Genomic DNA, 22,517 nt, shown 5'->3' with positions numbered 1-22,517 from the left:
CTCATGTGCTCTCTCTCTCTCTCAATCTCTCTCTCAAATAAATAAATAAAATCTTAAAAAAAAAATCATTGGTCCATTTTGAGTTGTTTTATATGGTGTAACATAGGGGTTCAGAGTCATTCTTTTGTATGTGGATAGCCAGTTGTCCCAGTACCATTTGTTGAAAAAGTCTTTTCCTTCCCGTGGACATGGCACCTTTGTTGAAATCAATTGGTTATAAATATATGGGCTTGTTTCTGGACTCTCAGGTCTGTTCTGATCTGTATGTCTGTCCTTATGCCAGTACCACTATGTTTTGATTACTCTAGCTTTATAATAAATTTTGAAACCAGGAAGGGTGAATCCTTCTGCTTTGTTCTTCTGTGTCGTGATTAGTTCAGTTATCTGTGGTCCCTTACAATTTCATATGAATTTTAGGATTAGCCTGTCCATTTCTGCAAAAAAAAAAAAAAAAAAAGGGCAGTTGGAATTTTAATAGGGATTGCTTTGAATCTGTCAATCAATTTGGGGATTATTGCCATCTTAACACTATTAAATCTTTGAATGCATGAACATGGATTTATTTATGTTGTCTTTTTTTTTTAGGAACAATGTTTTATATTTTTCAGTATACAAGTCTTGTACTCCCTTGGTTAAATTTATTCCTTTGTATTCTTTCTGATGCTAAGTAGAATTATTTTTTGGATTGTTTACATATAGAAATACAACTGAATATGTATATTGATCTTCCATCCTGCAATTTTACTAAACTTTATTAACCTTTAAGATTTTTAATCTAACAATCATGCCATCTGCAAATAGAAATCATTTACTTTTTCCTTACCCTATTTGGATGCTTTTTATTTATTTTTCTTGCTTAATTGCACTGGCTTTAAATACAGTGTTGAATAGAGGTGGTGAGGGGGGATGGGGGATATCTGTCTTGTTTCTGATCCTACAGGCAAAACTTTCAGTCTTTTACCATTAAGTGTGAGGTGCATTTTTATAGATGCCCTTTATCACATGGAGAAAGTTCCCTTTTATTCCTAGGTTGTTGAATGTTTTATCATGAAAGGATGTTGGATTTTTGTCAAATGCTTTTTTGATTGAGATACTTATATTTTTCTCTCAAGAACATGATTAATGATTAAATTTTGTGTGTTGAATCACCCTTGTATTCCTGGAACAATTTCCACTTGGTCTTGGTGTAAGTTCCTTTTAATATCTTGCTGAATTTAGCGTACCAGTATTTTGTGGAGGACTTTTGCTTCTATATTCATTAGGGTTATTGGCTTGTAGTTTCCTTTTTTTTGTGATGCCTTTGGTGTCCGGCCTCACAGAATAAGTTAGGAAGTTTGGGGTTTCTTTTTGGGTTGATTATGTCCTAAGATTACTTGTGGTGATGGTTGCACAACTGGCTATACTAAGAGTCACAGAATTGTACACTTAAAGTGGGCGACTTGTATGGTAGCTAAATAAAGCTATTAGTAATAGCATTTGTAAACATTCTGCAGAGTGCTTGCTCACAAAATAGGCAGATCTATTGCTATTAGTAAAATATTTTGTTTACTTCAAAACAATGGCGCTAACAAAAGATTTTGAAAGCATGTCTGAAACTTATGCAGAGAAATTTGCTTATCTCCTGGCATCTGAATATTGAATTCTTTACATTTTGGCACAAAGTTTTTAGTGTTCTATTTCTCTAGAATTTAGATAATTTAGATAATTTTCCAAGTAAGTAATTGGTTAGTAATTACTTTCTTTTGCTCTGTTGTTTCTTTTTGTTGTTCAGAATGAGTTATTGTCAGAGTAGTAACAGAATTATACCTTCTTTGTCATTAACTTCCGTGTGTGAAGAATTTGAGAGTATCTGCAGTATCTGCAGTTGGTATATTTAAACCTTAGGTTTTCAAGTTTCTGGAATGAAGTTTAGGAAGGCTGGCTTTTTTTTTTTTTCTTTTTTTTTTAAGTAGGCTCCATGCCCAGCATGGAGCCTTACGTGGGGCTTGAACTCATGACCCTCAGATCAAGACCTGAGATGAGATCAAGAGTTGGACACTTAATGGACTGAGCCACCCAGGCGCCCTGGAAGGCTGATATTTTTTGTTGGAAACCATAATAGAAATGAATTAGAGAAGTGGTTATTGGTTTTTATCTTGGCTGCAGAAATATTTGTATAAGAGTATTTGTTGGTGTTGCTATAGAAACAGTCAAAACTACAGCAGAGAAAGCGTAGGAAGTAAACCATTGATTTGCTTACCTGAATTGTTGTAGGTTATTCCTAATTGATTTCAGAATGTCTTTGACTTTTTCATTCTTAGCTGTCATAAATAATCCAGATATCATAAGTTCAAAATACATCAGCATTGAGAATACTAATACTAATCATCTGAGTTTTTTTGATCACTAACTTCTTAGAGGGTCAGGGGAAAAAAATCCTGCTAATACATCCAGATTTCCTGTTTGTGATGGTGATGAACTGTAATTTAGAAAATATGTATCTCCATGTATTCTTAGGGTAGTTTTGGTTCACTTGGGGATTTTTCTTAATGAAAACCATAGAGTAGTTACTATTTTCAAGTTTTATTTATAAATTCTTTTACAAATCTATTGTGAAGTTTTACTGTCCATGCTGTCCATTTTAGGTTTTTAATAAAGCTATGGTTTGGATCAGGAGAAAGTAGTTCCACGAAGCAGTTAGTAGGGGAAAATAGCTCTGCTTCTGGCTTTTATAGACTCCCTTGCTCAAAGGAAGGACTGCTATTGAGTCCCTTACAACTTCAGGGGAAGATGTCTTGCAGCTGTGTCTTTTTGGTTTTGCTCCAGAGATAGTATTTGTGTGTACTGTTAGAATGTCTTAAAGGCTCACCCTGGAAAGGATTCAACTCTATAAAAGGAGTTTTGTTTTATAACCTTTCACATATTCTTATGGGGTTCTGGTGGTGACGGTGGTCTTTATTGTCTTGTCTTTTAAACTGGCATTTTATTGAGACACAGGCTTCACAGTGTGAGAATAGGAATTACAGTTACAGTTTTTGTATCCTGTAAAATACATTTAGCCAAATCCTTGGCACACACTGCAATTAAAACAGCCCTCTCCAAACCTTGTGATTTCAGTGAGTTATTTATCTTCTTTTCTGTTGCTAAACTGACATGAAGATGGCACTTATTTGATTATATTTCTACTGGGTAGTTTACTAGATTTTGATTTACAAATCAAGTTAATGTATTAGAAGATTATTCAGGGAATCCCAAACAAAGTTTTTAAAACACCAATAACTTCATATTGAAAATAGTTCCATTGAACCTGTTTTGAATCATATATTGACACGAATGCTAAAAGAATTCTCATTGAATATATTCTAGGGAATTGACCATATTTTCTCCAAAATTTTCCCTTTCTCCTCAGTTTTTCTTTTCTTCCTTTAAATTCTCCAAAGGCGTCTGGGCGCCCGGATGGCTCAGTCGGTTAAGTATCCCACTCTTGATCTTGACTCAGGTCTTGATCTCAGGGTCATGAGTTTCTTTCTTTCTTTCTTTTTTTTTTTTATAAAGATTTTATTTATTTGTCAGAGAGAGAGGGCACAAGCAGGGGGAGCTGCAGGCAGAACAGGCAGAGGGAGAAGCAGGCTCCCTGCTGAGTGAGGGGCCCGACTCAGGACTCGATCCCAGGACCCTGGGATCATGACCTGAGCCGAAGGCAGACACTTAACTGACTGAGCCACCCAGGTATCCCAAGGGTCATGAGTTTCAAGCCCCACACAGCGCTCCACATTGGGCATGGAGCCTACTTTAAAAAAAAAAAAGCTCCAAAGAAGGTATCAGAGCTATTTGGGGTGGAGAACAGGGCTTTAGATGTATTCCTATCTCTCTAACTAACTTCCTCAAGCTGCTTCCGCTCTTGGTGTATTTCCAGTTACCTTCCCTGTAGTCCCCGGAGTGGGGGTGTCCCTCCTTCTGTCCAAGATGAATTTGTGTGTGTGTGTGTGTGTGTGTGTGTGTGTGTGTGTGTATGTGTGCACTTTTTAAAGTAACCTCTACCCCTGGCCTGGGGCTCAAACTCCTGACCCCGAGATTGAGAGTCACGTGCTATACCAACTGAGCCAGCCAGGCACCACTTCTTTTGTGGTTTTGAGCCTTTTTCTTCTACCTCTTTTGAACTACCGGCCATCCATTTTCCATTTTCTCCTTCGTGTCTTGAATCTCTCCCTACTTGGTCTCTCCCACTGAAAGCCTGCAGCAAATAGAACCACCCAAATGTCTCCTGTGCATAAATATCTTCCTGCAACCTTGTACTTCCTGTAGTTATTCCTTCCCTATCCATAGCCTTTCCTCCATCGCTAAACTTGAGGTGACTCTACACTTAACTCTTACCCTCCCCTCTCCAGTGTTCCTTAGCCAGTTGGCTTTTTCTGCCGCTGTCCATTGAACTCGCTCTTTGAGGTTACCAGCAATCTTCTCACAAAAATTTAAAAACTTCCTTGGTGCCTGAAGCAATGTGCCCTTGGCCCTGTTGTGCACTCCTCCCAGCCTGGCTCTTCCCTTCTGGCAATATGTTCATGGTTTTCTGTCTTTCTCTTTGGCTGATCCTTCTGGCCTCCCTGATAGCTTCCTTTCTGTCTGCCTGGCTTTATCATGAGCATTTCTTTTACTCTTTTGCCTGGGGTTTCATCTACTTCCATAGCTTCACCTAACACCGATGGACCAGCGAGTTCCACGTCTTAGCATGGAAACCCAAACTCTTGTTCAGACACACATCTTCAACCATCCTGATTTCCCACCTGGCTGTAAACCGTCCCTTCAGTCCAAATGCATTAAAATGGAAGCTTGGGCTTCTTTCATCCCCATTTCCTACACTTTCTGGAAATCCCGGTCTATGTTAGTGGCACCACACTGTCTGGCCTTTGGCTGCCAGGAACCTGGGAAATTTGTTCTCCATTATTCCCACGATAGGATTCAGTATCAGGTCCTATCCATTTTACCTCCTAAATATGTACTGACTCCCATCCCTTCATCTGCATCTTTGTAGCCTCTGTCTTACTTTAGAAGCTGTTCCTGGATCACTGGAGCATCATCTTAACCAGTTTCCTTTCATTGTGTCCCTTGTTCTCCCATGACTGCCAAAATATCCTCCAGAAATGCAAAAGTAACATTTTCCATCACCTGCAGGGTAAAGTTAAAGCATCTGAACTTAGCATACCGATCACTCATGACCTGGCAGCTACCTCCCTTGTCCATCTCCTCCGCTGCCACCCCGTGTTCCAGGCGGACGAGGTACTTGCCGTTCTCCTCGGGGCTTTTATCTTTCCTGATTTTGTGCCCTTCACTTACTGTTCCCACAGGGAGGGCTGTGCTTCTACCCGCTTCCAGTCGGCCCAGTAAGCTCCCTCTTATCCTTCAAGGTCAGCTCAGATGTCACTGTGGGAAGCGTTCTTGCCTCATCCAGTCTGTTACTATCGAATCGTTGATGCCTGTATTCAAGCTCTTCTTCTGTTTGCACTATAGTTCTTTATTTAAATACCTTTCTCTTGCACTGCTGGAGCCAAGTTTTACCCAGGTTTATAACCTCAACAGCTATCCATAAACATAGAGCAATCCTCACCGAATGAATGGATCTTAGCAAAACCCAAGAGTACAGAACTGAAATCAAGATCTCCTAGGCAACGTGTAATTAATGGTGAGTACTCTGGCTTGATGCTGGCTCAGCTTTATTGTTTGGGTGGGCAGGGCCTGTGGACTGTGGACAGAAGACACATTAGCACCTGTGCTTGGGGTTTTCTTTCATCATTCGACCTGGGAGAGTTAAGTCGTGAAGGCGAAGCTCCAGAATGGAGCTACAGTTTCAAATGACAGAACCAAGTTATAAGGTTTTGGAAGTACCCTGGGTGCCCAGACAAGCTCCCAAGCCATGCATAAGGACTGTGTCAGGCGGAAGGAGGACTGATGCAGGCAATGTGAGGAGAGGCTTGCTCTGGCATTGTACCTCCTCAGGGCATAGTCCATAGCTGCACACTGCTTATTCCATACACTGTAACATTTCCCCAGCTTGCCCTGGTAGGAGCCATGTTCAACTGTATACCACAGGATTCTTGGTAGGAGGCTTGTATTGACCTGTTTGCAATTTATATTGTTCTAGTGAGGTCTCTTGGAAATTGTGGTGCCATTTTAAAGGAAAGGAAAGAAAAGAAGGGAAGTTACAGAGGGTGGATTAAGATGGAGAAACACTTTTCCTTCCACATGTTGAGGGGGAGACATATAGGTAAACGGAATTGGTAAGAGATTACTGTATGTTCATGTTTGATTTTTAAAAATAAATGTAATACATTCAGCCATTTTTAGGAGAAAGCCTGGAATTCTTTGACCTTGGCATTCTGTGTTTAATAGTAACTTGCATTCGTTTAGCATTTTGCACTTTACCAGGAGCTGTTGTGATGATTCTCCTGTGATCCTCACAACAGTCCCATTCTATAGGTGGGTGTTCTGCTGGGACCTTTCATTTTACTGATTTAGTTGCCAGCTAAGTGGCAAGATGCCATGGCAACATACATCAGACTCTGAATATGAATGTAATGTTCTTTCAGATTGGGAAGAGGACACAATTTCTTGGCAGTGACCTCTATTTTTTGAAACCTACTTTTTTGGGAAATGGGAGGGTATAGGATTTTTCTTGGGTGCAGGGAGTGGGGGCAGAGCTGGGGAGGATTGAGGTCTACCAGATGCCTTGTCTGGGAGCCCTTAATTCCTTCTGGCCATTGGAGAGCCAGCCATAAGGGGCCTCTACACCCTGCTTTCTCCATACTAGTGTCTCTGCTCTTTCCTTCTCATCCAGTCAGGGTAACCTGCTACAGGGAAAGACAGTGGGATTATTTATTAGTAAGAATGTGACCTCCAGTCTGGGCTCTGCTGCAGACTTACCGCATAACCTGAACAAGTCGTCTAACTTCTGGGCTTCAGCTTCCCCATCTGTGAAAGGCAAGGGCTAGAAGTACATGGATGCCAAGATCCCTTTTGGCTCTAAATTCTTTATTCTATAAAAACCCCATTTTACTTGGCTGTATGTAGGGTGTTTCACAGGTGCTAGCAAGGTCTTTGTTTCTGCTTTTTCTGTGATGGGCTTTGTGATGGGTGCTTTTATTTTCTTTAACATCTCAGGCCAAGTGGGTGTCATTGCCACATTATTAACAGTAGTATTTGTTCATTTAAAACGATACAAATGAGCCTAAACACTGTAAGTCTGTAAGGCCTTCCTTGGCCTCAAGAGAGTTGTCCACTTGACTGTGCCCTTCCTGTCCCTTTGCTTTAGCCCTTATCACCCGTGGTGTAATTATTTACGTATCTGGCCTTCCTGCCAGACTGGTGAATTCTCTGAGGGCTGGAATGGGGAAGAAGCTTTGAGTCCTAAGGCTTTAGTGTCTGATGAGAAGGAGGAACTCAGCAAATGATCCTTAGACATAATTGAGTGAAAATAATACATTTTCAAGTAAATGCTGGGTTACTGTACTTGTGTGAAAGTATAATTCTAATAGTGATGCTTTTGACTTTTGAGTTAAAGCTCTTAACAATCCTCTTAACACTTTTTAGATGGTTTCAGAGCATTAACTTTTTGATTATGGATTCCCAACCACGACCTCTTTATGATTTGTCTTCCACCATACCTGTTCCTATTCTTTATCTACAAGCCCTTTGTTAAAAAAAAAAAAAGATCTGGGGCCATATAGCATATTTTTTCTCCCAAAGTCTCATAAATCTATAGTACTTTCTAATGTTACATTTTTAAAAATGTGGTAGGGATAAGACTTTGCAAGTGACTCATACACAGTTGTGGAAATCATTCTGGATTTAGAACCTGACAGAAGCTAGACTGTGGGTGGTATGTGGTCAAAGGAGAACTTATGCATAGAAGCCATGGAACTAGTGCAGTGGGGTTGGTTTGTTTTTCTTTTTGCTGACATTAGATATCAGATAACAGTGATGAAATGTGGGCTGTTAGAACATTTTATAGACCAGTTGAAGCTCATCTAGATCGAAAAGAGTGATAAAACTTTTCTCCATGTTTGTTCAGGAAGTATGGTCTTGCATGCTGAGTGGTAAGTAGGAAGAATGGATTCTCTGTAAAATCAGTAGAATCAAAAATAGTGAGTTTTGGGGAGTACTTCTTAGGTTATTTTAGAGTTATGCCAGAAAAATATTTGCTTTTTTTTTCTGGTGTGACAGATGATGATAATTTATGCTTCTCAGGCAGAAGCTAGATGAATAAAGGTGGGAGGATTGAAAGGAATGGTCTTCATTGTCTTTCTGCAACACTGGTAAGTTTATTTTCTGCACAGAGTTTGTGTCTCTTATGGCTTGGGAGCTATGAGTGACCAGTTAGATTATTGGGTCCTCTACATCCTAATCAATTACATTTTTTGTTTTCATAAAGTAGAAGGTCGGACAGTTTTAAAAGTCAAGAAATTATGATACTGGATTTAACATAAAATTCTATTTATATACAAACCCACATACACAAATATAGGAAAAATGTCTCATACTCTAACCCCAACCAACTCCGTTGAATACTTAAAAAGTAGCATTCTAAAAGAACAAAAAGTATTCTGAGGATAAACTTAAATTCTCCACCCCCCCATGCCTTTTTTAAAGTTTTATTTAAGTAATCTCTACTCCCAAGAGCTGTATGTTCCCCTGACCAAGCCAGCCAAGAGTGTAGGGGGTCCAGGGACGATACGAGAAGCGTGGGATGGATTGTAGAGATCTACCATTTATTCCCTTTTAATGGAATAATGAGACTGTGTCAGAACATGACTATTTAGGATCTTCCCAAGAGAGATTTAATAGATACAAATTTGTGTTAACAGTTTTTTTTTGGGAAGACATTTGTGGGTGTTCACCTTATGTATTTTGTGTACTTCAGTGTGTTTAAAATCTTACTGGGAATGAATGTTTTAAATGACCCTGGACTTGGTTTGTGTACTTCTCTGCCAGTAACCCACTGAGTAACCTTGTAGAAGTTATTTCACTTCTTTGGGTTCAGTTTACTCATCTGGAAAACAAAGGTGTTAAAATAGCAGTAACACAGTGTTGGTGGAAAAGTCCATTGGCTTTGGGAAGCAGCCGTGCTTACCATTATACTGCCAACACCACTCACATTGGCTTTGAAGACTGATCAAATCGGTGTGAATGCTGACTCTACCACTTACCGGGTGTATGGATTTGGACACTTGTTTATATTTTCTGGGGTCTCTTTTTATCTTCCCAATGGTTTGTTCTATTTCCAAATTATAGTGCCATAAAACTCACTTTCCTAGTTTCTCTTAATCTTTGTTTAAACAGTGAAATTCAGATATCTTATGAGCAGGATCTTTTATATTGAAGACAGCTGAGGAGTTTGAGCAGTAGCATTGGGCTCCATTATTAAGAAAGTAGGTGCCTTAACCAGCTTGGGCTGCCATAAGACAGCACCACTGAGTGACTTAAACACATCTTCTCGCATTTCTGGAGGCTGGAAGTCCAAGATCAAGGTGCCGGCATGGTCTGTTTCTGGTGAGGGCTCCCTTCTTGGCGTGTAGACGGCTGCCACATAGTGAAGCAAGAGAGAATAGGAGAGAATGAGAGAATGAGCAAACTCTCTGGCATTGTCTCTTATAAGGGCACTAATTCCATCATGGTGGCCCTACCCTTGTGACCTCAGCTAAATTGAATTATCTCCGAAAGGTCCCATCTCCAAATATCATCACATTGGGAGTTAGAGCTTCAACATGCGAATTTTGGGGGGACACAATTCAGTCTATAGCAGTAGGAGAGTTAAGAGTGTAAGGGGGTCCAGGGGTGATACAAGATGCCTGGGATGGATTGTAGAGATCTACCATTGTCAGCTTCACTGGATGCGGTGCTACATGTCAGGAGTTTGGAGACTTAGGGATTCCATAGAGTAATACGTTTCAGAAAAGGGTTTGGAGCCAGTATTTTTTCAAGTATATTGAAGAAAATCCACCATTGCACAGCAGTATTTAATAAACACATTTAGCATTAAAGGAAGAACATAATCTAAATAAAAGATGATGCTTTGAATTGAATAAGATTGGCTCTACTTAAAAGTTCAATCAAAAAAAAAAAAAAAACCCAAAACTCACCAAATCTCCCTTTTGGATACTAAAGTTTACTTCCATTATATAGAATGGCCTTTTTTTTTTTTTTTTTTTTAAGTTTTGTGCTTATTTTGGCAGAGATCAGTCTCTTCAGAGATGCTACTGGAACATATTTTCACTAAGTTACCCTAAAGCACAGCTTACCTTTTTCTACCTGTGGATACAGATGACAACTTGTTTATTTAAATATCTAGAGTGCTTTGTTGTTGTTGTTGTATTTAAAAAGACTTTTAAGACTGTGTAGGTGAAGTGAGCGTGTAATACTCTATGACCTAAGAACTGCTTGTTGGAGAGCAATATGGTAGCAGGGTGAGGTTGTAAAAATGCATACTCGGATCCAGAGTCTATCTTGGTCCTGATTTACTAATGTAAATACCTACATTGGAACACACATATACACCGAAATTTAGACTGTGGAAATGTAAAGGGCAGAGGGTTGGGATTGTAGAATTAAGGAAGATTTAGTCATTCCTCAGATCTCTTTTACCTGAATCTTAAAATGAATGCATTTTCCTTTAGTGACTTTAAACGTATTTTGCTTTCCATTATGTATTTGTATTCATATGACCTATGGATATAGGATTACCTTTTGTAGCCATCATTTCTCATTTAGGATTGACAATAATAAAGCAGGAATTTATCAGCTTTGTAACTGTAGGATGGTACCTATAAATCGAAATTAAAACGAGCCTCTATTTTTAAATACAGTGTGAATAAGCAAATTCTTTTACAAATGAATCAAAATAGTCCAGTTTCCAAGACATAAAAATGAAATACCTTTGCGTCTACCCAGTTTTTCTGTATCTGAAAATGATAATGTTTATAGAGAAAGATAGATTATATGTTGTATACATATACTTTTGGTGTCTATTTGTAGGGTGAATTAAAATGACAGAAATAAAAACAAATTTGGGGGGGAAGAAAAAGTTGGGTGCAAACCCAAGGCAATGCCAAAATGATACAAAAACGGAGGAAAAATTTTTCAGCAATAGTAGAATTATAAAAACTATAGTCATAAAATCAGTCGTTATTAAAACCATTCTTTTTGTAACGTGTTCATCTAGTGGGTAGAACAGGCAGCAGGAAGATGACTTTTTCTTTGACCCGTGTGGATTTTCTAGCTGAGGAATTGAAGGAACTTGGAACCAAGCTGGGCTTTTCTACTGAGCATGCCCTCCACCAGCAGGGTCCAGCCTGGGTGGGGCCAGGCTTGCTCATTAAGCTTTTGGAAGCTGGATTTCCATCAGCTTTCCACAGTCTTCAAATGACAGGGAACAGAACACGACGGGCTCAGTGTACTTTTTAAAAAGCTGCGTATGTATTTTAAGGGGGAGATTTTGAGGAAATTTCTGTTGTCACAGTGGCTTTCGTGGTATATGCTTGTTTGTTTTTGCTTTTGAAGAAAGTTTGCTTTTGAGGCTGTCAATATCCAGGGGACTGAAAATTTGGAAAATACTAATGTACAGAGTACATGGAACCTGGGTACGTATACTGTTTGGCAAGGGAACATGTTCTGTTATATTTGGTTCAAGTCCTATGAAAAGTGTATTTTTTGTGGCCAGAGTTTAGTTTTGGCCCACTTGTTTGCATTTTTCTAGGCAGATGTTGAACTTTGTTAGGTTATTTTTAACATAATTGCTTGTTCAGGTTTGACCTATGAGAATAATGAAGCTAGCTGGTTTATTCTACATACTTGTCCTGTTGTTCAGTCGATTTATTCAGTGTACAATATACTATATGAAAGTTAATTACTCCTAAAGGACAATGAGGGCTATGTAAGGTTAATAGTGTAGTTAATTTTAAACATGTTAAAGGATGACAGATGTCAGTTTATAAAATGCTTCATTTTCATGTTAACTCATTTAATGAAAAGAAGTTGTACTGTGACTAGCAGAGTTGAATTCATTTTTTTAAAAATTTTTTTAGCGTCTGCACATTATTGGCCATTAACAGTGATGGAGAATTGTATGTTGTTTTGCTTTTTTTTTTTGATGTTGTCACACCCTGAGTTAAATATGAGTTGAATAAAGGATAAGTATTAACCTCTTTTTTACTGAATATTTAATCTCTGGTCACATTGAAGAAATGGGACAACTCCCCATTGTTGCCCAGGTTCTGATGTCCAGACTTAGAAAAAAAATTGTCTTCCTGCTTTTTCTTGATAGAATTTACCAGTCTCACAACCTTCTTTCAAAAAGAGCCTTGTTTCCGTGTTACTTTCTAACAAAACAAGCAAAACCACTGTGATTACCAGATGATCTCTGCGCATTTCTTTATCGCCGACACTGTGGGGAACAAATGCTCTTCTACCCGCTGAAGTCATGAGCCGGTATATCTGCGGGAGGGAGGCACATGCGTACTTGGGAAGTAGAAGTTTTCTGTTTTGGGGCCCAACAAAGAATGGTGTCTTAAAACTATTGGCAGCTTGGGTGTGGGAATAAATAACTGCAGGTGATCCTGGTGATCTGGAGAGCCCGCCCCTCGGAGGCGCCCTGCCCCATGTTTGAGTCCTGTGCCTGGACACGTGCTGGGATACCTTGATGACCTTCAGTCCACCATCACACCTGGATCGCAGAGTTGGAAAGGGAAGTTTTTAAACTTTGACATCGAGCTTGCTTGGATTTTTCTGGGACCCAGAAGGTTGAATGCCTGGCATATTCTCCAGCAGAATCGGGTTTACAAATGTTGAATTCTGAGATTCTTACCGCCAAAGAAAGAAATATATTTAGCCGAAGCAAAACCTTGTCCTAACCAGCCCCACCTAAGAAGTAGTTGTTTGAAGCTCTTCCTAATAAGTGAAATCATCTTTGAACTAAACTAACGCTCAGAGTAGCAATATTTGTGGGGGGGAAAGGTTTTAGGCATTCCAAATGGCATGTCTCTAACTTCATTGTAGTTACAGCTTTTCCCTCCTGGGGTTGGAGGGTCCATATGCTAACAGTCTACGGCACCTTCTGCTGACCCACCAGACTAGTGTCAACATTGGGATCTGCTTACCTAGGCTAGAAAGGTCATGCAGTTTAGTCTCCTCTTTTAAGAATAGATGCTGTGCATTGGCATAACTCTTTGGTGGTGCTGTAAATATTTAAAATGGCAGAAGTGCTAAAGATCAAAATTTTAAAAGTGAATGATATTTTTTGGCTAGGTTTAGATATTTATGCCTGTTGACTGCAGTGTTTCAAAGCTTATGGAGAAGAGGATTTGAAAGTGTGAGATCAGTGTAGGCTCCAGCTTGGTGGCCTTGTCATAGTGTGGCGAGTTGATTGATTTTGACAAGACTTTGTCTTATGACCTATTAAAATGCAGCGTCTGCAGCCTGTGCATTTATCCTGTTCAGTTAACCTTGGTGGATTTGTCGTTAGCTTATTTGGGAAAAGCCTACTGAACTAAAGAATTAATTTTTTTAGCTAAAGAATTTGGAGTTTGATTCACACAGAAATAATATTAGGCCGGTTGTAGGTTACCAGTTGATACCAAGTGAGTTTTCTGATGGGGCTGGATAAGGATCCTATTCAGAAGGTAGCTGTGGGATGAGCTTGGAAAAAGCCTACTGCTTGGTGTCTGTTATGATGAGGAGAGATTGCTGGTGTTGGCTTTGCCCTGTTTTGAGCCCGGTTATGGATGACATCGGAAGAAACTGCACATTAGTGTATTTTTCTTTTCTATAAGACGTTATGTGATGGTGGTACAAATGTTTCCCAAATACTAGGAACATCGCAAAAGACACTTATCGAGAAGCCACCAGATTCATAATGCTGCACTAGGACATGTAGTTACTCATCTGTACAAAAGTTTTACTCTCTTAATGTGAGCTTAGGAGCAGAAGTGGGCAGGGGAGAGGTGTAGACAGGAAACATGACCTTGTGCTTGTCAGGCCAATTTTGTTCATGCTTTTCCCTATAAACGTGGAAGCTGCTGACAGAGATCGAGGATGTTTATGTTTGACCAGCTTAGAAGTTTAATAAGAATCTTCCCATTCTGGTTTATTCCCCTTTAAAAAATTTTCGACTTTTGGAGAAATCTGTTTCCAGGTTCCCTGTTTGTACTCCTCCAGGAGAGAATAGGAATAATTTTTTTGGCCTACCTGCAAATGCACCACTGTTATTGTTAACAAAAGACACCTTTTTGTTTTAACTCTACACCAAAGGGGAAAAGGATAAAAGATGAGCAAGGTTTTCTCAGGAGCCGTGTGTGTGTGTGTGTGTGTGTGTGTGTGTGTGTGTGTGTGTGTGTGTATTTTTTTTTTCCAAAGAAGAATTGATTTACTTAAAAGATGTTGGTCTGCTCTAAAAGCTTAGGTTTTGAGCTTTCCCTGCTTAGGAGAGCAGCCTATATAGGGCAAGGGGCGGGTTTGTGATGCAGACTGAATTGGAGGCTACTGGAAATCCATTTCTTTAGAGGATGTAAAAATGATCTTAAACCTCATATGCCAGAAAATCAGTTTTATTTTAGGCTATCTTCATGCTGCTTTTAAGCTGGAACAGACTGGAAGGCTTTCGCACCCATACAACTCATTTGTGGTTTTTTTTTTTTTTTTTAAGATTTTATTTATTTGACAGAGACACAGCAAGAGAGGGAACACAAGCAGGGGGAGTGGGAGAGGGAGAAGCAGGCTTCCCGCGGAGCAGGGAGCCCGATGCGGGGCTCGATCCCAGGAGCCTGGGATCATGACCTGAGCCGAAGGCAGATGCTTGACGACTGAGCCACCCAGGCTCCCCCATACAACTCATTTGTGAGGACAGAGCTAGGTGACGGCGCAAGGTGGCTCCGTCGCTTATGGCAGTTCTGGCATTTGGATTGTCTCCAGGGAAGCAGACCAACCACACTGGGTTCACTTCATGCATTGGATATTGTAATGCAAAATACTGTTCTTTTTTTTTTTTTTTAATAACAAAAAATATTTTACTAAAACATAAGATTTACAGAAGTTTCCAGACAAGCCATACAAAATGGTCACAAGCTTTTTCTTGAAGGAAGGATTCTACACTTGACAGCAAGTCACAATGGTATTAGTGAGGGCTGTGATGTTTGTTTAATGTTCCCATTTTGGTTCAAACAATCAAGCTTGTCCATCTACAGCGTCTAAATAAAGTTAGACTTGGCTAGAGAGCATATTCTAAAGAACTGGTTAGCTGCTTTTAACCAATGCAATTAGATCACCATAAAAGGGGGGAAAGGAGCCCAAAAAATTAAAACTACCTCTCCCCCTCAAAAAAAGTAATAAAGAAAAACACCCACACCCCTGCAGCTAACCCTGACAACTACCTTCATTCACAGTGCTTTATACTCAAACCATGATGGGGAAATGAATAAAAGCAGAGAAGGGCCACTGCTTTTAAACGTTTCACAACAATCCGGATGGTACTTCTAGCCTCTGCTCATGCTTTACAACAGTGAATCAGGACAAGACATAGGTTTGCTAATGTGCATTTAATCACCAAAGGACTGAAGATGTCTGGGCTTTTATTCTGTAATGTTTCTAAGACTGTGTCCATTAAATGCAAACAAAAAAGGAAGAAGTCTTGGCAGAACAGGAGAACAGGAGAACTTGATGATCAGATCGATTTTAAATATTATTCATGGCATATAGCCTAGTCCATGCTCTAGCTGTTTCTATGGCTTGGGCTTCGTTGGTCTTCCACTGCTCCGCTACATCATTTGCTAATGGATCATCTGGATTGGGAGCACTTAACAAAGCCTGGATCGATAGCAGAACTGTGCGGATCTGCAGTGCTGGGGACCACTTATCTTTCAAAATATCTAAACATATTCTTCCCAACTTGTCTACATTAGGATGATAAATTTTGGTCATGAAACGTACTTTAGGGGCTGCCATCGGGTATTCTTCTGGTAGGAATAGTTCAAGCTTAAAAGTCCCTCCCTCAAAGGGGGAATCCTGGGGGCCAGCAATGACCACATGAAAATAACGGGCGTTGCTCTCATCTGGTTCTGCTTTAATGCCAGGAACTGGTTCTGCCAGCAAACGCTGGGTTTCCTTGATAATCCTGCGGGGCAGCCCGGCCATCTTGTCAGATCCCGAGTTCGGCCTCTGGTCTCGACTCCGCTCGCCTCACGCACGAGTCAATACTGTTCTCTTAATAAAGCTTTTAAGTGCTTCAGTTTGTGCAGACTTTTCACTGAAAAATGTGTCTCCCATATTTATACCTCTATACCTCATCTACCTAATGTCCTCTCACCATTCCCCATAATAATCATTGTCATTTCTCTTTGGTGTCCTTCCCTATTTTTTTTTGTGCGAATAGATGCAAGTATGTATATGTGTATTCACATTTATAACCACCACACGCCTGGCTTTCAACCTGTAGGGTTTCATATATCGTGTGTGATCTGAATCTTGCTTTTTGTACTTCACAGTGTAACTCGGAGATATTTCTGTAACTGGGATGACTACCTTCTTTTTATTTCTTTATAGTTGCATAATATTTTGTTGTACTATTGCTTTATAGCTGCATAGTATTCTGTATAATGTCACCTTTTGATGGGCATTGATCTTTTGCTACTGCAATGTTATTATGAATCATCCAAACATAATTATTTTACATTTCATATGTACAGGTGTGTCTATAGGATACATTCCCGCAAGCAGGATAACTGGTTTAGAGTATATACACATTTGAAATTTTGATAGCTGTTGGCAAATTTCATTGGTTAGTACCCATTTTCTCTTCTGGCAATTATATAAGAATGCCTCTGTTTCCATAGTCTTGTTCAGTGATTACATGATGAAGCTTTTGGATTTTTCCATTCTGAAATTTTAGTTTTCGTTTCTTTTACTATGAGTGCAATGGAACGTCTTTTCATATGTTTGTGTCCTTTGTATTCCTCTTAACTTTGTACTTCTCTAGCCACTTTTTTACCCCCTAGTTGGGGTTGGTCAGCCTTAGCCAGTTCAAAAATCCAAAACAAAGTCATTTTTTTATGTTGAAGAAATTTATAGCCAGGACTGTTTTATTTGGCTTTTTTATTCAAGTTACTTAAATTTTGCTAGAGAGCAAATAGATCTCCAGCAAACACAACTGAGAATGAGGATTAAGTGCTCTTTAAAAAGTGTGATGCATTTTTGTATTTCAAGAGTGTTTTACCAAGAGTTCACATGTAGGGCCATTGTGTGACTTCCTGAAGATACGACAGTGGTTGTTTCAAAGAAAACTGTTGGCTTCTCAAACTAGTAGTAATTTCTGAGTCTAAATGACCCAAATTTCTGAATCAGTGATGAGTGGTTTGAATATATATTAATGCTAGTCTTGCTACTTTCTGTCCCCCACGAGAGCAGGATTCTTTTCATCTGCTTTGCTGGTATCTGGTACCTATATGTGAAAGGACTCAAGAAACATTCTTTTCGAGAGAAGGGCCTAAAATACACAACCCACATCCTGAAAATAGGTGAAATTTATCAGGGGCTCGGTTAGAATGTATTGCTTAGGACTGTAAACAACAAATGGGTAGTAATAGTTTGATTTTTGCTTTTTCAACAGGTAATGAATTGTCAGGCGTTATGCTAGGTGTTGGTTCTAGGATAGTGAAGCTGTTTGGGATTGGTGTATGGTTTCTGGAGCTGGACAGCCTGGGTCTGAATCCTGGTTCTCCCATGTATTGGTTTATGTAGCTTTGTGGAAATCTTTATCTTGTCTTTCCTCCTTCATCTGTCACATGGAAATAACATTAGTTCCTACTTCAAAGAGTCATGAAGATTAGAGGAATTGCCACAGGCAGAGTCACTAGAACAATGCTCAACAAATAGCTAATGTTGTCACTATTATTTCTGTTCTTACTGTTACTATTACTTTTATTTTTAGTGAACAAAGGGACATAGTTCCTTTTTCCCCAGAACCCCTATTTGATGACAGTGGCTCACCATTTATTATGAATTTACGATGTGCCAGGTACTTTAGGTAGAGCGTCTAATTTAATCCTTAGAGCACCCCGGTAAGTATGTATTCTATCCCTGTTTTGCTTACGAGGAAAATGAAATTCAGCAAGGCTAAATAACATCCATGGTTACATGGCTAGTGGGAGACACAGCTGGAATTCTAATTCTGGTCTTTTAGTTCCCAGGCTTGATCTCCAAACCACTATGTTATTTTATCCAAAGATTAGATAGCTTCGCACAGAAAGAATGTAGCTCCAGCTCTGGCTGTTTAAAAAAAAAAAAAAAAAATTGGGGCCCCATCTGAAAGAAGGAATTCAATGCAGTTCATCAATAATTTTGACCACACAATGCTTAATTGCTTAATGAAGAGCCAGCAGGGCTCTGGATGTCTCTATCACTTTGATTAGTGTGTGCTGTTGGAGGGTCCAATAATGACAAGGTTTATGTGCATTTTGATGATGAGAATGATGTCCGGTATCGGGATCCTAATGACTTCTGCACAGCATCTGGTTATTGAGCCCCACTCTAGGAAAGGGTACCTATTTTGGGAATAACCCTAGTTGCTTGTGGAGAAGACTTTGCCTGACACATATCTTTCTTGATGTCATGTTTTTAAAAATTTTAATTCTAGTGTAGTTAATATACAGTATTATATTAGTTTCAGGTGTACAAGTATAGTGATTCAACAATTCCATACATCATCCAGTGCTCATCATCTTGATATAATTCTTAATGAGAGCAGCAAGGACTTGGCTTTTAAAAAATAAGATTTTTAGCACTTATCTTAGGTGTTACTGAATTGAACGTTATTGAAAATTATGTCTTGATTTTCATTGGGGGGTGGTTCCCCCCAATATATGAAGAAAGGGAATCTTTGAGGAACTCTAAGATTTGTTTCATTCTTATTTACAGTTAGAATAAAGAATCATTTATCTCAGATATTAATTCAGATACTAGGTTTTAAGAATTTGAGCATCAGGGAAAAAATGGAACATCTTGACAACCATGGCTCTTAGGTATGAGGGCCATAAAACCCAGTGGGGCGTAATAATTACCTGAGATAGTTCTGTATGTGTTTCTAGTTTCTTAGGGCTTGTTTTTTTACCACTTTGTTTTTGTTTTGATTTTGTTTTTTAAAGTAAGCTCCACACCCAACATGGAGCCCAATGTCGGGCTCGAACTCAAGACCCTGAGATCAAGACCTGAGCTGAAATCAAGAGTCAGATGCTTAACCCACTGAGCCATGCAGGCGCCCCAGAGCTTATTTTTTAATGCTGGCCTCAGACTCTGCAGAGGCTAATAGTGGCTGCAAGTAACTGAAACCCCTGGCTCAGCTGTGTCCCATTGTTCTCTTAGCAGGGACTATGTTCTCTCACAGAAGAGGAAGCTCACATGTAGAACCTGGCTATGTGCAGCGTGCCGGCTCTGCTGTGTGTCACTTTGTCCTCACACGTTCTCCCTTCTTGGATCCTCCAGATGGCAACAGCATTTCTAGGAGTCAGGTATACAGTGCTCAGAGACAGAAGAGGGGCCTTCTTTACCTTGTGGCTCTTTTTTAGAGGGAGGAATCTTCCCACAAGCCCACTAGCAGACTTTTTCTGCAGTTGTCTTGGCAGGGGGCAGGAGACGACCATGATGGCCTTAGACCAGTAGATCCTTTTCTTGTGGCCCGGCCTGGAGCCGGCCTCTGCTGCATGCATATGGAGGAGAGCAAGAAGCCGAGCAAAACTTTAGTTCTGTTAAAAAAGAGGAAATACATGCTCTGAATGTAATCTGATCCTGCCTCGGCTTGAACTAGCCGAGGGCTACAGTTCATATCTTTTATGTATGTGGGTTTAATTTAAGCCAGATGCTAGCTTATATCTTTACAGAAATAGTTCTCTTTTAATAGATTCTTTATTCCTTTAAAAACAAAACAAAACAAAAAGCCATAGAGTGTGTTAAGGTAACTAGGGTGGACAACATTGGGTTGTTTAAAAATAACTCGTTAATCCTCACCATATAGATAATTTAAATGACAAATCGTCCCTTTGGAATGTAGATTTTCATATTTTAAATATGGAATATAGTATTCTGTAGACCTTCTGACACTTAAGAAAAATAAACCTACAAGGGAGAGGAATTACATGCAGTCTGCTCTAATTACATGCGGTTGGCCTGTTTTTGTTGTTCCTTTCCCTCTCCAGATACTTCCTTTTCCTTTTTCTTCCCTTTCCTCCGCCCCCTTTTCCCTTCTCCCCGCTTTTTACTTGTATATATTTGAGAAGCACTACTCTTACTAGTTCCTAAGTAGAGTTCGGTGGCTGTCAAATCATTTCCATATTGGGGTTGCTGTTTCGTTTTTTCCTCACATTCGATGCTTTCAGGGAATGGGGTTGGGTATTAAAAGACCCTTCTCTTGGGCTGTAGGCTGCTGGGGGACATAAACGTAAGCCAGAGATTATAGGTATCAGAAAGTTGCTTTCTGTATATCCTCTGGCCAGTCACATTAGATGAAAACCAGTTTCATCAGACCTAGAAAGTGACAACGTTGAAATTGTGCACACGTTGCCGGTATTCTAGAAGTTTGATATTTGTTGTGCAGCTTGATTTCTTTCTCTAAGTTCCCAGGAAAGCCTTTCTTGATTCCCTTACCACCATTTTGGAATTTAGAAGTGCGTACTTTTCCCTTTTGTAAATCTGGAGTCCCCTATCTAATGGAATGAGCTTTGTTGGTAGAAATCCAAGAGCTCCTATTGCTCTGATCTCAGCTGAGGATGAGAGTCACTCCGGCAGCAGCACCTGCCCTGTTCGCTGGACACAGCGAGGGCTCTTAGAGTAGCGCTGGTTCTCTCAAGGTTTTAAGGAAACATCTGGACCCAATCATTAACATGAACCCCTTACTTGAGGTTCTTTGCAGGAGTGTCTAGAGTTGTGTATCTGCTTTGCTTCGCTTGTTGTGGTACTCTGTTTAGGGGCCAGCGTGTTCACTAGCATGATGTTATATGGTAGGTTGTTTAGGTCGGTGATAGAGACGGCACTTTGGAATTTACTTCCCATTTTAAAGGTAAGAAAAAAAGAATGGTTTTGCATAACACAGCTTCTTACCTAACCAGTGCTGATCCACTGTTGATGGTTTTCTGCTTGGTCGCGTGTGAACTGATGCATGCTGTTTCTCATGGAGCCGCTACAATAATGAACACTTCTATCAACCCAGATGGAGTATGCCAACATGGTAATTGTGTCAAAACCACATGCTTGTCTAATGGGCTTGGCTGGTCACAGCAATATTCTTTTTGGTTGCTGATAAGTAGAAAGGTCTTTACTTAGTATGTTATATAACTATATTAATGATGGATTTTAGGTATTTGTAGTTGTATTTGTAATAGGTAATCAGTGGAATGAGCATAGCTGGAGTTTGGGAAACTACAGTACTGAGTTTGGCTTCCCCAGTCTAGCTTTGTGATCTTGGGCAAATCTCCTGTCTTTCTGAGCTTCAGTTCCCTTGTTGATAAGATAAAATGAGTCTATTAGATTAGACGATTTCATAGCACTCTGACTGGTACCTCTACGTGCCAGTCTAGATGCTGGGAACATAGCAGTGAAGAAAAGAAAAATCCCAGCCCTTGTGGGGTTTTCATTTTAGTGGGAGGGCTTGTGTTCCACTGCAGGAGTTTCCATTTTTTAGTGGGTGATGGAGTGTAATGGCTTATCCACATTTGAAACTCTCTGAGAGTCACCGGCATGATAATTACGGTGAATGGATGTGCTATAATCATGTTTTCTTGATGGTGGTAATTTGTTCAAGAAACCATGATGTCAACAAAGAAGGTAGTGTTTAGGTTTGAGCTTTGTTGATCTCTTGAAACTATTTTAAGAATGTACTTATTTACATATAATTATATCCACCCTTATTTTTGAGTATTTACAAAATACAGTTTTATACAATTAGCCAGTTCTATTGTTTATCTTGTTTTTTAAAAAAAATTTTATTTAGGGGGCGCCTGGGTGGCTCAGATGGTTAAGCGTCTGCCTTCGGCTCAGGTCATGATCCCAGGGTCTTGGGATCGAGTCCCGCATCGGGCTCCCTGCTCCTTGGGAGCCTGCTTCTCCCTCTGCCTCTCTCTCTCTCTCTCTCTCTCTGTCTCTCTCTCTCTCTCTCTCTCTGTCTCTCATGAATAAATAAATAAAATCTTTAAAAAAAATTTTATTTAGGGTGCGGTTAACATACGGTGCAGTACTGGTTTCGGGAGTAGAATTCAGTGACTCACCACTTGCATACAACACCCAGTGCTCATCACATCAAGTGCCCTCCTTAATATCTTTCACGCATGTACCCATCTCCCACCCACCTCCCTCCTGCTTTTTTATCTTGTAGCTTGTATTTGGATGGATGCCACTGATCAGCTCTGAGGTTCTACAACTTAAAAATGTGAATACAGTAGTGATTGAGGAAGACTGCTTTGTGAGGCGTAAAGGTGTGGTTGGTATCTGCGCTCCTCGTCTCTGTGTTAGCACCTCGT

At 39.8% G+C, this 22,517-nt stretch overlaps 2 protein-coding genes across 23 annotated transcripts in view; one reads left to right on the top strand and one right to left on the bottom strand.

Annotated features, from left to right (window-relative positions):
• EPB41L2 (erythrocyte membrane protein band 4.1 like 2) overlaps nt 1-22,517 on the top strand; it is a 206,461-nt gene that overhangs the window by 69,510 nt on the left and 114,434 nt on the right. The window contains exon 1 of one of the 22 annotated variants that reach the window (XM_073893920.1): nt 5,433-5,656. The exons of 20 other annotated variants lie outside the window; for them this stretch is intronic. The gene's annotated coding sequence lies outside the window, so the exon portion shown is untranslated. Of the gene's footprint in view, nt 1-5,432; nt 5,657-11,417; nt 11,607-22,517 lie in introns of those variants that run through there. One more of the 22 variants, XM_073893922.1, reaches the window with a different exon arrangement.
• LOC112818337 (ubiquitin-conjugating enzyme E2 N) lies at nt 15,536-16,200 on the bottom strand. Its single transcript, XM_025865481.2, has one exon. It carries the CDS (start codon nt 16,147-16,149, stop codon nt 15,691-15,693), a length of 459 nt encoding a protein of 152 aa, XP_025721266.1. The 5' UTR covers nt 16,150-16,200; the 3' UTR covers nt 15,536-15,690.

Source organism: Callorhinus ursinus, unplaced genomic scaffold (assembly GCF_003265705.2).
Source record: "Callorhinus ursinus isolate GAN/ISIS: 27379988/994484 unplaced genomic scaffold, GSC_fseal_2.0 scaffold6, whole genome shotgun sequence".
In the NCBI taxonomy this organism is placed as follows: domain Eukaryota; kingdom Metazoa; phylum Chordata; class Mammalia; order Carnivora; family Otariidae; genus Callorhinus; species Callorhinus ursinus.
The sequence above is the reverse complement of the archived record's forward strand: the minus strand, read 5'-3'. Positions and strand labels throughout refer to the sequence as shown.